This window comes from Aptenodytes patagonicus, chromosome 30, assembly GCF_965638725.1.
Source record: "Aptenodytes patagonicus chromosome 30, bAptPat1.pri.cur, whole genome shotgun sequence".
In the NCBI taxonomy this organism is placed as follows: domain Eukaryota; kingdom Metazoa; phylum Chordata; class Aves; order Sphenisciformes; family Spheniscidae; genus Aptenodytes; species Aptenodytes patagonicus.
The window spans coordinates 777,035-789,412 of record NC_134978.1 but is presented as its reverse complement, the minus strand read 5'-3'; the positions used below and the strand labels follow the sequence as shown (position 1 = coordinate 789,412).

The following is a 12,378-nucleotide window of genomic DNA, read 5'->3' as shown; positions in this document are numbered from 1 at the left end:
TCCTCTACCGTTTAGCAGAAGAAATCAAATCTTGGCTTTTCTCTAACACTCCAGCTCCCTCTACGCTCCACGGGCCCTCTCTCCATCCCCGTGCTCTTAAGGCAGATTCCCTGTTCCTTATAATCCCCTCCAAAACTGTCCCAGCACCTGCCAGAGCCTCTAACCCGGCTCGCAGGACTTGCTTTGCTGCTGAACCTTTTCCCTCTGCCCTTTCCTTGTCCCTGATCCTCTCAACTGCTCCATCTCCCTCCCTCCTCCCTCTGTTCCTTTAAAACCAGACTCGGTTCAAATTCAGAGATGTTTTTTTAAATGCGAATCGGGCTCTCAAACACGCCAGAGCGAATCAGAAGGTGAAATCTTTACTCTGACAACCTCTGCCATCTTAATTTCAGGGCTCCTTCCTTCCCCTCGCCAGAAAAATCTGTATGAGTTAAGTTTTAGCTCTAGCTGCCTGTGCCCGCCGGCGCACTGAGCTTTGTCTGTGCCTAACACGGTGGATTTTGTCGTGGCTTTTGCGTTGGCAGCCACCTGAGCAGCCTGAAAACGAGAGCGGCCCGAGCTCCATCCCTCGGCAGGTTCCCCAGCAGCGCACGGAAAAGCCTCGGCACGAAAGGGCTGGCGCTGGCTCCGTTTTACCCGCTTAATCCCAGCGTTGAGATTAAAGCCTTGCCTTGGTCTCGAGCGCAGCTGCTCAGAGCTGGTTCCCGTACAAGCCACAAGTACAAACTCTGCATCTCGCTCGTGTCTAACTCTTCTCTGCTTAACCGCAAGGGTTTGTTCGTTCTCCCTCCCATCCATGCTTTGGACTGACTTGAATCAACCCCCCCAGATGCATTTTCCCCACGTCTGCCCATTACTAACCCGTGTGGTGGTACTAACCTCTGTGAAGTGCTGGGGTAGAAAAGCTGTGGCCCCGGGGCACCGGCTTTGCCGACCTGCCGCCGAGTCTCTCCCTGCCGCCGGGATGCTCGGCGCGGGGCACCTGAAGCATCCCGTAACGCGGGATACCGCTCGCGTACCGGGAAGACGGGTGTGGGTGCCAGGCTGCTGAACGGGGGAGGTTCTTGTGCTGTGCTACCTCCCAGCTCGGCTGGGCTCTCCCTAAATATATCAGGTCCCGCAGGAGCGGGCGCTTGTCGGGCAGCTCTCCCGCGGTTTTCGGGTCTCTAGCAGCGGTCGGCGTTGCTGTTTGCGAGGCAGCTCCTGCCTCGGGGAGGTCTGACCCTCCGCCTCCGGTGCCTGGGTGCCTCCAGAGCAGAGTCCCAGCTGGATGGGGTGACACAGCAGAAGCAGCCAGGTTTGGGGACCCTCCGTTCCCCCTCTTTACCTGGGAGCCGGTCGTTTGCAGGCAGACCGGCATCTGGAGGTGCAGCATGGTCCTGCCGTGCAGCTCACGGAGCGGCCGGCGTAGCAGCTCCGCAGTAAAACCGCGGGGGCGATGGTGAGAAGAATGCCGCTCCCCCGCAGCCCTGGTAGGGAGAGAGACTTGCAGCTCGGTCTAAAGGCTTCTGCCGCAGCCCTGGGGTCTGTGCCGAGCCGCGGTGACCTTCCTCTCCGTACAATAGCTCCCAGAACAATGGAGGAACCCCGCCGGGCAGAGCGTAATCTTGCCTGCATTTGAAACGCTTAGAAAACTCCCAGCCTGTCCCAAAGGCGGTGGCTGTGCGGCTGGTGGAAGTCAATCTGCCGCCCCTCTCGTGGGAGGCCGGCGGGAGCAGCTGGGCAGGGTCTTACCCTCTGCTCGGCCGAGCAGCGTGCTCGCTAGTCCCAGGCCAGCCCTGGATTGTCCGGACTCAAGGCTGGGAGCGATTCCAGCTTCCAGCCCGTCTCCGCTGCCCGCTCTGGCAGCCGTGAGCGGTTTGTGATAATTCACGATGTTTTCCAGCAGGCAGAGAGGTGGGGATCTGCTGTCGCTGAGGGGCACCCAGCGATGGCGGAGCTGTTCCATGAGGACTTTTGTCTTGGGGGAGCCGTTACAGGCGCAGGGACGCTCCTTGGCATCAGTAGGGTGGTTCCCCTCTAGCTCCGACGGTGCCGAGACAAGCGTGGGATAGTCTAGGGAGGGCTCCGCTGTGCGGTAGCTGCAGGGACCGGCTACGGCATTGTGCGAGCTTCCTCGCCACCGGCGCTGGGAGAGAGCACAAGTGCCACGATGGAGATAACGGTCGGCCGTTAGCTCCCCGGGCTGATTTAGGACAGGGAACGCTCGCGCTTGCTCCGGACAGCGCGGTCCTCGTGCATTGTGTCGTGAAAAACTGCTGCTTGCAACATCAGGCTTTGGCAATCTCGCTTCAGCGCGCTGCTGCCCCGATTGCCGGCGGCTGCTGCTGCTACGTGTTGCATGTGAGGTCCGTCCGTGGGGCTGCGAGGGAGGCTTTCACCGGCGGGCTACGAGCTCGGCAAGAACTGCCGGGCTAGTCCTGCCTGCGAGGAGGCGGAGGAGCTGCCCTGTGGGGAGGCTGCTTTGAGGTAGGGGGCAACGCACAAGACGGGGAGTGGGTTCGGGTGAGAAACGCGGGATTCCTCGGTTGTAACGAGGCTGAGGGCTGCCTTGGCCCCACTCAGCGAGGGCGCGTGCTCACGGAGACCCTGAGCAGAACAGGGATGGGGAGAGCTGCTCCGGTAGTTGCTGGACCGGGTAAGTTGGTCGTTGCTCCTGGGAACGTGCCCCAGCTGATGGGGCTCGGTTAGTCTCCGCAGACCTTTCCTAGCTTTGCTCGCGGGCGGCGCGACGGCGGCTTTGAAACGGCCGGGACGGAGGCTGAGGTCTGCTTTTTACGGTGCTCCCGGCACCGCCGTGCTGCGTGCCGACCTTCAGGACCGACTGGCACCAGCACCCCTGTGTGGGACACCCCAAAACAGCCCTCAGCAGAGACCGTAATGCCCCCGCGCAGCTCCGGTCCTCTCTTAAACCCGAGACACGCTCTGAATTCCTGCCTGTCTCGTCCCGTTGGAGCAGTGGACCTTTTGCTCTCCGTCACCTCTCCTGTCCGGGGCCGGGCTGCTGCTGGCTGGCTGGCACCGGCAGCGAGGGGGAGTTAACGCGGAGTTGGGTTCGGGATCTGACCGTGCTGCAGCATCTTACCGCGAGCGCGGGCAGGGGCTCGCTGCTTTTCTCGCCCAGCTTTGGGAGCTAGAAGAGCTCCAGACGTCCCCCAACGTGCTGCTAGCTTACCTTTGAGATGGGGCCTCGAAATCTGCCTGGTTGAGGGTCTTCTGCTGAGGCTAGGGCTTTCTGTGAAGGGACTAGGTGGGCTTCTGGGCCCAGGAGCACTTCCCCTTGCTCTCCGTCCGGGGAACTCCCCCGGAGACTTCATGGTAGCCTGTAACCTCTTCTTCCTTCCCTCCCCTCCGCTCCCCACCACCGCTCCTCTGTCTCCAGGTGATCCGCAGAGGCTGGCTGACCATCAACAACATCAGCATCATGAAGGGAGGCTCCAAGGAGTACTGGTTTGTGCTGACGGCCGAGTCGTTGTCCTGGTACAAGGACGAGGAGGTACGTGCGAGCGGGGAAGGACGGGTTTTGGGGTGGGGGGAGGCTCTGTGATTCACCGGGCTCGGGTGAGAAGATCCTCAGGCTGGGGATGAGAATTAGCGCCCAGGACTAATCAGCGTCGTCCATCTCTTGGCGTGCAGGAGCGTGGGTCTCCTCTGGAGGGTGCCCTGCGGACACCGCACAGTCCCAGCCAGCAAATTCCATGTCTCCAGACACTCCCCCAGACCTCGGGATTGTGTAAACGCAGATAAACCGGGAGACACTGGCAAGCGGAGGTCCTACGGGATCCAGCTGCCCGGCCCCGGCCGAGCCTGGGGGGTTGGCCGCGCCGTGCAGGCACCCCCTGTGCCCTGCCTCTTTCGGGGAAGGTTTTCTTTGCCTCCCATCGCTGTTGTTGCAAGACCTGCAAGAAGGATCGGGGACCTCCCTTGACCTCCCTGCCCTATCCCAGCCCCCTAACCCAGCTCGGCAGCCGGTTCCCGGTTTAACCGCCTCGGCACAGCAAAGCCAGAGGAGCAATGCAGGTGGTCAGGAGGGAAACCATCTCCGTTCTGGCCCTGGGGAAAGGAAAACCACCAACGCTGCGCGGGGCTTGGCTGCGGGTAAAGGAAAACTTAGTCTTTGACCCGTGGGACCGTCAGTTTATTGTCACCAAGCCCTGAGCACCCCCCCCCCCCCCCCTTCGGCCGTTCCCCGTGGGGTTGCTGCGCTGGTCTTGCATCGTGCATCATCCGAAAGCCGCATTCGGGCAGGAGGTGCCGATGGGGTTAATATCCCCACCCCGGGGTGGAGCTGCTGCCGTCTGAGCGGGAAAGATCTTGAAGCTGGAGGGAAATGGGAAATGGGATCGGGGCTGGGCAGGAGCCGGCTGCAGCCCCTGCCGCCCTCCCGGCAAAGACGGCTGAGGCATCTCCGCTGCCCGAAGCCCGGGCAGGCCTGCCTGCGGCGGGCAGGAGGTGGGGTGCGTGCCGGGGGGGGGCATTGCACGCTGTCCCGTGCCCGTGCGCTGCCCCTGCCACCGACCGACCCTCCTCCAGAGCCGCCCCGTGAGCCTGGGGAGACCGAGGCACGGGGAGGGAACCCGATTCCCTCCGCTCCCGGGGTTTCTGTGTGCCGGGACCCCGCAGGTCCCTTCTTGTCCCCCGCTGGGTGTCTGGGAAGGGGCCGCTGCTGCTCCCGGACCCATTTGTCCGGCCCGTGTCGGGGGATCTGTTCCCCCAGCCCTCGGGCTGGACATCCCGCTCCCCGGCATGCCGGGGCTGCCGGGGTGTTGGTAGCTCACCCCTGCCTGGAAACGGCGTTTCACCGCTCAAACCCAAAGCGATTTCTTTGGGCTCAACCCTCCCGGGAACGGGATGGCGACAGGACCGGCATCTCCTGCCCGCTCCTTGTCCGAGCTGCCGGTGCCGGAGCCAGCATCTCCTCCGTGGCGTCGTGGTCTCGGCCGCGCCACTTTCATATTTCAGATTTTCCAGCATTTCCGCCCCCACAGTCTGAAAATCGGCCCGTGATCTCGCCTTTCCCCTTACGTCACCGGCCTCCCGGCCAGATGCTGCCGTGGGGGGGTGTGTGTGTGTGTGTGTGCGCGCGTGGATCTGGCTTGCAGGGTGTTTTGGGGGACACACAAGGGGTTCAGTGTGGCCGCTGCCTCGCCAGGGCCCGGCACGCAGGTCAGAAAAAGGAGACGTGAACACAACTTTTATTTCCCGGGAGCCGCTCGGCAGCTGGACATCGGGCGCGAGAGCAAAGCCCGGGCTTCCTTTGTTCGTCCTTTACCTTCCAAGCGAGCTGCAAAGGTGAACGTCTCTCCCGAACCGTGGAGTCAGATTTTTAACCTCTCTTCCCCGGCCACCCCCCCCCCCCCCCCCCAGCCCTCTTTTTAAATCTGCCTCCTAAAAGAGAAGGAAACATGTTGAGCTGATAAACCTCCCTCCGGCGTGCTTCCCCCCCCTCCCCTCGGAGCCCGCCGGTGCTCCCCTGGTTTCCTGCACGGAGGCCTCTCGGGGGGCACGTCTGGCCCCTCCGTGGCGGGTAATGAGAACCAGCCGGCCGGGGATGAATGAGGCTCTGTCTTCTGCAAGCCCAGCTCTCCCTGCCCCCCTACCGCCACCCCCCCACCCCCCCCCCAAGCCCCTGCCGTTAAAAAATGAACCGCTGAGAGCTGCTAAGCCGGCACCCAGCACCCTGGGGTCTTGGCGGGGTGGTGGTGGGGGGGATGCTGGGGGGACGCAGCCCACCCTCTCGCCTCCCCGCTGCAAGGGGGGGAAGCGTGGGGAGCGCTGCCCGGCCGGGCTCCCCCCCGCCTTGGCTCTGCCCTCCCGCTCGCGCCGCGAAGGCAAAAAAAAACCCCCCAAAACCCCAAAACCACGCCGTCTCCACGAGTCGGAGCAAAATCTATTTAATCTCCCCGAAAAGGGCCGAATCCGGGCTCGCTCCCCCCCCCCCTCCCCCCCCCCCCCCTTACCTTGCGGCTGCTGGGGCGCTGCTGGGGCGCTGCTCGGCCAAACCCGATCTAACCAATGTGCAGACTACTGTACAACTTTAAACCCTCCTGAACAGGTAGTCTGAACACTGGGCAGGCTGGGCTGGAGTCTCCGGCTTCCCACGGCATCCACGGGGGTGGTTTTTATTTTTAATTTCTCCCCCTCCCGGGTTTTTTGTTTGTTTTGTTTTTTTTTTTTTTTTTTTAATAAGGAGAGAAGCCCGATGGGCGAAAGGAAACTGCTTTGTCTCTCTTCTGACGTGGCAAAGTCCTTGCAACCGAATCCAGTCTGGAAAAAAGTTGTGGGTTTTTCAGGAAATCATGAGGAGGAGTGTGGGGCGGCGGTGGAAGGGGGGCGGGGGGGGGGGGGGGGGGGAAGGCTTTGGGTTCGTGGCCTCTCTACAAAGGCGAACGTCACTTTTTGGGACCGTGTGCGCAGCATCTGGAGACAAAGTGGAGCTGGAGCTGTTCTAAACAATTCCAGATGTGGCGTTTCGGCAGCGACTCGGCTGGGTGGCCCCTCGGCGGGGCTGGAGAGCAGCCTCTTAAATTAGCAGCCGTCTTCGTGCCAGACTGGAGGCCCCGGCTCCTTCCAACCATCCCCTCCGGCAGGGACGGGCACCGGGGCGGGGGGGGGGGAATTCCTGGGGCCCCACAGAGGCGGCGGGGTGGGCTCTGGTGGAGCCGGCCCCATCCCGTGCCAAGGGAGGGCAGCTACGGCGCAGGCAGGGCTGCCGTCGGGCAGCGTCCTGGAGCTGCCCGCAGAGCTGGAGGGACCAAATCCCTTTCTCCAGTGGCGTCTTTGGCGCTGCCGGATGCGTCCTTGGAAAGGCAAGGGAAGCCAGGTAGCCAGAGCAGCACCGAAAGGGAGTCACGGTCCGTTCTTGTGCCGGAGCCGCAATCCGGAGCGCTGCTGCTTCGGGGGGAGGCTCCTGGGGAGGCAGATTGCTCCCTCCCAGGTAAAGCTCTTGGCTTCGGTCAGGGGACCGCGTGCTGCGGGCCGAGCCGAGCCGAAAAGCGTGTCTTGGTGGCCCTTCTCCGGCGTGAGCTTGGGGAAGTCGCTGCCCCTCGGTCGCAGGAGCTCTGATCCCCGCTGTGTTTCCAGGGGCTGGGTTTTCATTCTGCTCGGGATGTCTAATTAGCATTAGCAAAGCACCGCCGTGCTCGCTCGCTCTCATCCCTCCCTTCCTCTTGTCCCCTCTTCCAGGAGAAGGAGAAGAAATACATGTTGCCTTTGGATAATTTGAAAATCAGGGACGTGGAGAAGGGATTTATGTCTACCAAGCACGTCTTTGCCATCTTCAACACAGAGCAAAGGTAAGGGCTGTGAGCAGGGGCGGTGGTGCCCGGGTACCTCCCGAAATCCCTTCGCTCTCTGGGTATCGCACCAGGCTCAAAACGCTGCCGAACGCGCTCCGTGGTTGATGGGCTGATGGTTTTGCCCTTCCCTCGGTCGTTGCTGGTCCAAACCCAGGCCGTGCATCCGGCTTCCCCGTCCGTTTGGTGTCGTGCTCCGAGGCAGGAGCATCTGCGGTCTGGTGGGGGAGTATTTCTCCAGAGGAAGCAGCAGCTGCCAATATTTATATACACGTTCTGGAGGGATTTCAGGCTTCCTCGGGCTCCCTGGTGTTGAGGGCTCGTGGTGCTGGCGGCCTCGCCAGTGCTCTGCCGAGCCTCCCGTCCCCGACCCCTCCTCCCGGTCGCCCTCCGTGGTCCTCACCCCCGGCTCTGCTCCTTCTCCCCTAGGAACGTGTACAAAGATCTCCGTCAGATTGAGCTGGCCTGCGACTCCCAAGAAGACGTGGACAGCTGGAAAGCCTCCTTCCTCCGAGCGGGAGTTTACCCAGAGAAAGACCAAGTAAACACTCCCTCTGACTTGTCCGAGCCCTCCCGGAGCAGGCTGGCCGAGGGGTGCTGTCTGAGACCAGCCCGGGGAGAGGCTGCCAGAGGAGCCTTCAGACTCGGGAGCTCTTGGCTTGGGTCCCGGTGTGTCACAGTAGGTTCTCGGATACCCTGGAAAATGCCGTGGTATCGCAGAAGAGGACGAACTTTATAACGCAGCGTTAGCGTGTGCTGCCCAGCTGATGGATCTAGCCCTTCCTTCCGGGCTACGAAATAAACTCTTTGTTCAAAAAGCACCCGCGTAGGATGGAAATAGGTGGAAGGGACAGGGAATAAGTGTGGAGCAGAGGGGTTTCTTTCCGGGTCTGTCGGATCCCGACAGTAACTTGTGCCCTGCTTTCCCTGAGCAGACTGAGAACGAGGACGGCGCCCAGGAGAACACCTTCTCCATGGACCCTCAGCTGGAGCGCCAGGTGGAAACCATCCGCAACCTTGTCGACTCCTACGTCGGCATCATCAACAAGTCCATCCGGGACCTCATGCCAAAGACGATAATGCACCTCATGATAAACAATGTGAGTGGCTGCGCTCGGGGGCGGAGGGGAACCTCGGGCGGGAAGGGAGCTTCTGGGGCCGGGGATTTCGGGGTTCTCCGGGCAGCACGTGCCGGGGAGGAGTCCTGGGCCCCCCCCCGCGGCGTTAGGGGTCGGATGGGCTGCGCCACGCTCGTCGCCGAGCTAGAACCGAACAATGTGATTTGATGATCTTTCGGTTCTTAATTTTTATGCCTTTCTGCTTGAGCTGCTTGGCAGCGGCTTTGCTGAGAAGGCGCTTTGATTCTTGGCGTTCGCTCCCGCCTGGTTCTAGCAAACCGGGGACGCTGAACCGTCCTGCGAGTCCCGAGTCGCTGGGGCTCCACGCGCCTTCCGGAGCCGGGAGAGGTGTCCCCCAGCCCCTGCTGCCTCCGCGGCTTCGGGTCCTCCAGCTCCTACTCCTGCATCTACCAACCCACTGGGTTTCATATCTCGGGGCTGACCTTCACCCGCTGTTTCTCTTTAGACCAAGGATTTCATCCACTCGGAGCTGCTGGCCTACCTGTACTCCTCTGCCGACCAGAACAGCCTGATGGAGGAGTCGGCCGACCAGGCGCAGAGGAGGGACGACATGCTGCGCATGTACCATGCCCTGAAAGAGGCCTTGAACATCATCGGGGATATCAGCACCAGCACCGTCTCCACGCCAGTTCCCCCGCCCGTGGACGACACGTGGCTGCAGACGAGCAGCGGGCACAGGTAGGTTTTGGTGGGGACGGGATGCCCGGCGGGGATTAGTGGGGCGGACGACGGGATAACTTGGATTTGGGCTTTTTCCTGGGGGAGAGGAGGGCTGCGGGCTGTCAGCGCTCCGTTCCCTGAGGTGCTTTCTCTCCTCCGCAGCCCCCCGCCTCAGCGCAGACCTCCCTCCGCCGTCCTGCCGCCGGGCCGGCCGCCGGCCGTCAGGGGTCCAACGCCGGGGCCGCCCCTGATCCCCATCCCCGCGGGGGGACCCTCCTCCTTCGCGGCTCCCCCCATCCCCTCGCGCCCTGGACCCCAGAACATCTTCGCTGCTAATAACGACCCCTTCTCAGCCTGCCGATTCGCTTTCTTCCTCCTTTTTCCTCCTCTCCCCCCACCCCCCCCCCCCCCCCGAATTTTTGTATTAATATATTATATATAAAACTTAGCGATTTTTGGTTTTCTCTCCCAAACCCCAAAGTCGATTGCTAATCTTGACCATAGTCTATATTTCAGTTTTTATAGCTTTGAGGAAAATTTATATATGGAAAATGATGGGGCCGCAGATAGCGATTTGCTAATAAATCTAATCCGCCGCAAAGCAGGAGCAGACTCTCCAGGTAGTCCTTGTCTCGCGAGGTGCCGGCTCAGCAGCGAACCTCAGGTATTTCTTCCGCGACGCCCGCCCTCGCCCCGCTCCGTGCTCGGTGCTCACCGCAAAGCGCCCGCCGCGGCGCAGACCCAGCCCTCGGCCGCCGGTGACACCCAAAGAGACTGGAATAACGCGCGGGGAGGTGGGTCCCGCGGCGGGGGGGGGGGGCCGGGCGGCAGGGAGCGTGCCGGAGCGATGCTCCGTGACCTCCCGGTTTGTTGTCACCACGACCCCTCGCCGGCAGCGGCTTTTTCCAGCCCCGAGGAGGAGGAGGAGGAGGAGGAGGAGGAGGAGGAGGAGGAGGAGGAGGGAGCGTTTCTCCCCACTGCCTCGAGCCCCCCCTGCCCGGGCCGGGGTCTTCCCAGGGGATCCGGCCGCCCCCGATAATCCCGTGCGAGGCTGCAGAGTCCCGGGGAGGGGGTTCGTGCCTGGGAGGATGCCCGGAGCGATGGGGGGAGCTTTGCTCTGGAAGCCCCGAGCCAGCCGTGCTTCGGCCCCCCGCGTCCGCAGCGTGTGTGTGTGTGTGTGTGCGTGTCCCCCTCCCCGGCCTCTGCCCGCTCTGCCGCTGCCTTAGACAACGGTGCCTTCCCCGAGCAGCCGGCCGCCCCGCCGGGCTCTGGCCGGGAGCAGAGGTTGTAAATATTTTTACAGACTGTATTAATTGTATAAAAAGGAAAAAAAAAGAAAAAAAGGAAAAAGGAAAAAAAAAAAGAGGAAAAAAAAAAACCACCCCCCCCACACACACAACCCAACAATAACGTAGGTTTTTAAAAACATCGACTCCGGCCCCAGCCCAGCCCGGCTGCCGGGAGCGCGGAGACGGGGCTGCGGCGCTGCCTGCCTTAATCGCGCCCTCCCTTGTGCGGCGAGGTGTCCGTGGGGGCCCGTCCCCCCCAATTAATCCATTAACGAGCCCAGCCTGCCGCGCCGGCTGCTGTCGTTCGGCCGATCCTCCGGCCAGGCACCCCCTGAGTTTGGGGGGGGGGGGGGGCGGTGGCATCCCCGGCGCGGCCGCTCTGTGCAGCTCTCTGCCCCCCCCTCTCCCCGGTCCCTGGCCGGTGCCGGTGCCGCCGCCAGCTCCCCGGCCCCGGTGCTTGCCCCTTCCCGTTCCTCCCCGCTCTCCCCGCCGGCGCCGGCGGCTCGGGGGCCTCCCCCTCGCTCACCTCGTCTGGCCAAAACCCAGCCCGCTCCGCCCCGCTCCCTCCGGTTTGCCAACGTGTAAGTGCCTCCGGTCTGTATCCTATTAATAAACTAAAAAAAAAAATTTAAAAAAATAAAGGGAAAAAAACACAAATCTTCCGGTGAAAAGTCTCTGGTGCTTTGTGGTGGTGTCGGTCTTGCCCTTTCCTCCTCCCTCCTGCCTTTTCCTCCAGTGTCCGCTTGCCGGTGGGGGTCTGGAATCACGGGGGCTTTGGGGGTCTGGAATCGCGGGGGCTTTGCGGGTCTGGAATCGCGGGGGCTCTTGGGGGTCTGGAATCACGGGGGCTCTTGGGGTCTCGAATCACGGGGGCTCTTGGGGTCTCGAATCACGGGGGCTTTGGGGGTCTGGAATCGCGGGGGCTCTTGGGGGTCTGGAATCGCGGGGGCTTTGGGGGTCTCGAATCATGGGGGCTCTTGGGGTCTCGAATCATGGGGGCTTTGGGGGTCTCGAATCATGGGGGCTCTTGGGGTCTCGAATCACGGGGGCTTTGGGGTCTCGAATCACGGGGGCTTTGGGGGTCTCGAATCACGGGGGCTCTTGGGGTCTCGAATCACAGGGGCTTTGGGGGGTCTGGAATCACGGGGGGCTGCCCCGCAGGCTGAGGGAGCTGTTGCCCACCGTCTCATTGTGCTGCTTGTGCGATTCGGCCACCTCCTGAGAGTAAATGAAAAGGGGGGGGGGGACGACGATGGACACAGGGATTTCACGGCAGCCGCAGGCGTCCGCCCCCCCCCCCCCCCGCCGCAGCCCCGCTCCCGGCCGAGCACGGCCGGTCTCCGTCCCGGTGCCGTTAACTGAGATTTCACTAATGGCTGTTTTAAAAAAAAAAACAACCAACCCCAAACCTTTATTATTTGCGTCAACCCGAAGCCATCCTCTGCGTAACGCCCGCGGGCGCCGCCGGCTGCCGGAGCGCGGTGGTCCCCGGAGTTAGATGAGTCTTTCAGCGCCTGGGCTGCAGAAAACTCTTGTAGCGGAAAATCCCGGTCGGAGCGAGCGGGACCCGTGCGGGGCAGGGGCCGATGCGGCCCCGCAGCCCCCCGTTCCCCACCGCCGGGCTTGCGGCAGAGCCGCGTTTCCGTGCGGTCGAGGTCCGGCCGCTCTCTGCCCTCGGAAACGCTCGGTGCCGGCGGATGGACGGGTGCGCAAGTGTCACCCCTGGGATACGGGATCCAGCCCGATCCCCCCCCCTCCACCCGCCGCCCCCGGCTGTTTTCCCGGTGGGATTTATCCCTCAGCGGCCGGAGCGAGGGATGCATCGGCCGGGCCTCCGCCAGGCAGCGTGGCCCGGCCGCGGGATGGTGCTGCGGGACGCGCCGTCGCGGCGGACGCCTGAAGCGACCTCGGCCTCGGTGGGCGACCAGGCGGCCCAGGGGCAGCCGGAGCTTCTCCCGGTGCAGGGTTGACTCGGCACGTGCCGGGAGCGGGGCC

The 12,378-nt window shown here is 62.8% G+C and overlaps 1 protein-coding gene across 1 annotated transcript in view; it reads left to right on the top strand.

The window, feature by feature from the left end:
* The window catches only part of DNM2 (dynamin 2), a 35,569-nt gene extending 23,216 nt beyond the window's left edge, over positions 1–12,353 (top strand). The window contains exons 16-22 of the mRNA XM_076360739.1: positions 3,383–3,496; positions 7,186–7,295; positions 7,725–7,836; positions 8,231–8,395; positions 8,880–9,112; positions 9,257–9,446; positions 12,186–12,353. Of these exons, the coding sequence (XP_076216854.1) occupies positions 3,383–3,496; positions 7,186–7,295; positions 7,725–7,836; positions 8,231–8,395; positions 8,880–9,112; positions 9,257–9,446; positions 12,186–12,353 (1,092 nt within the window). The remainder of the gene's footprint in view (positions 1–3,382; positions 3,497–7,185; positions 7,296–7,724; positions 7,837–8,230; positions 8,396–8,879; positions 9,113–9,256; positions 9,447–12,185) is intronic.
* The last annotated feature ends 25 nt before the right edge of the window (positions 12,354–12,378 follow it).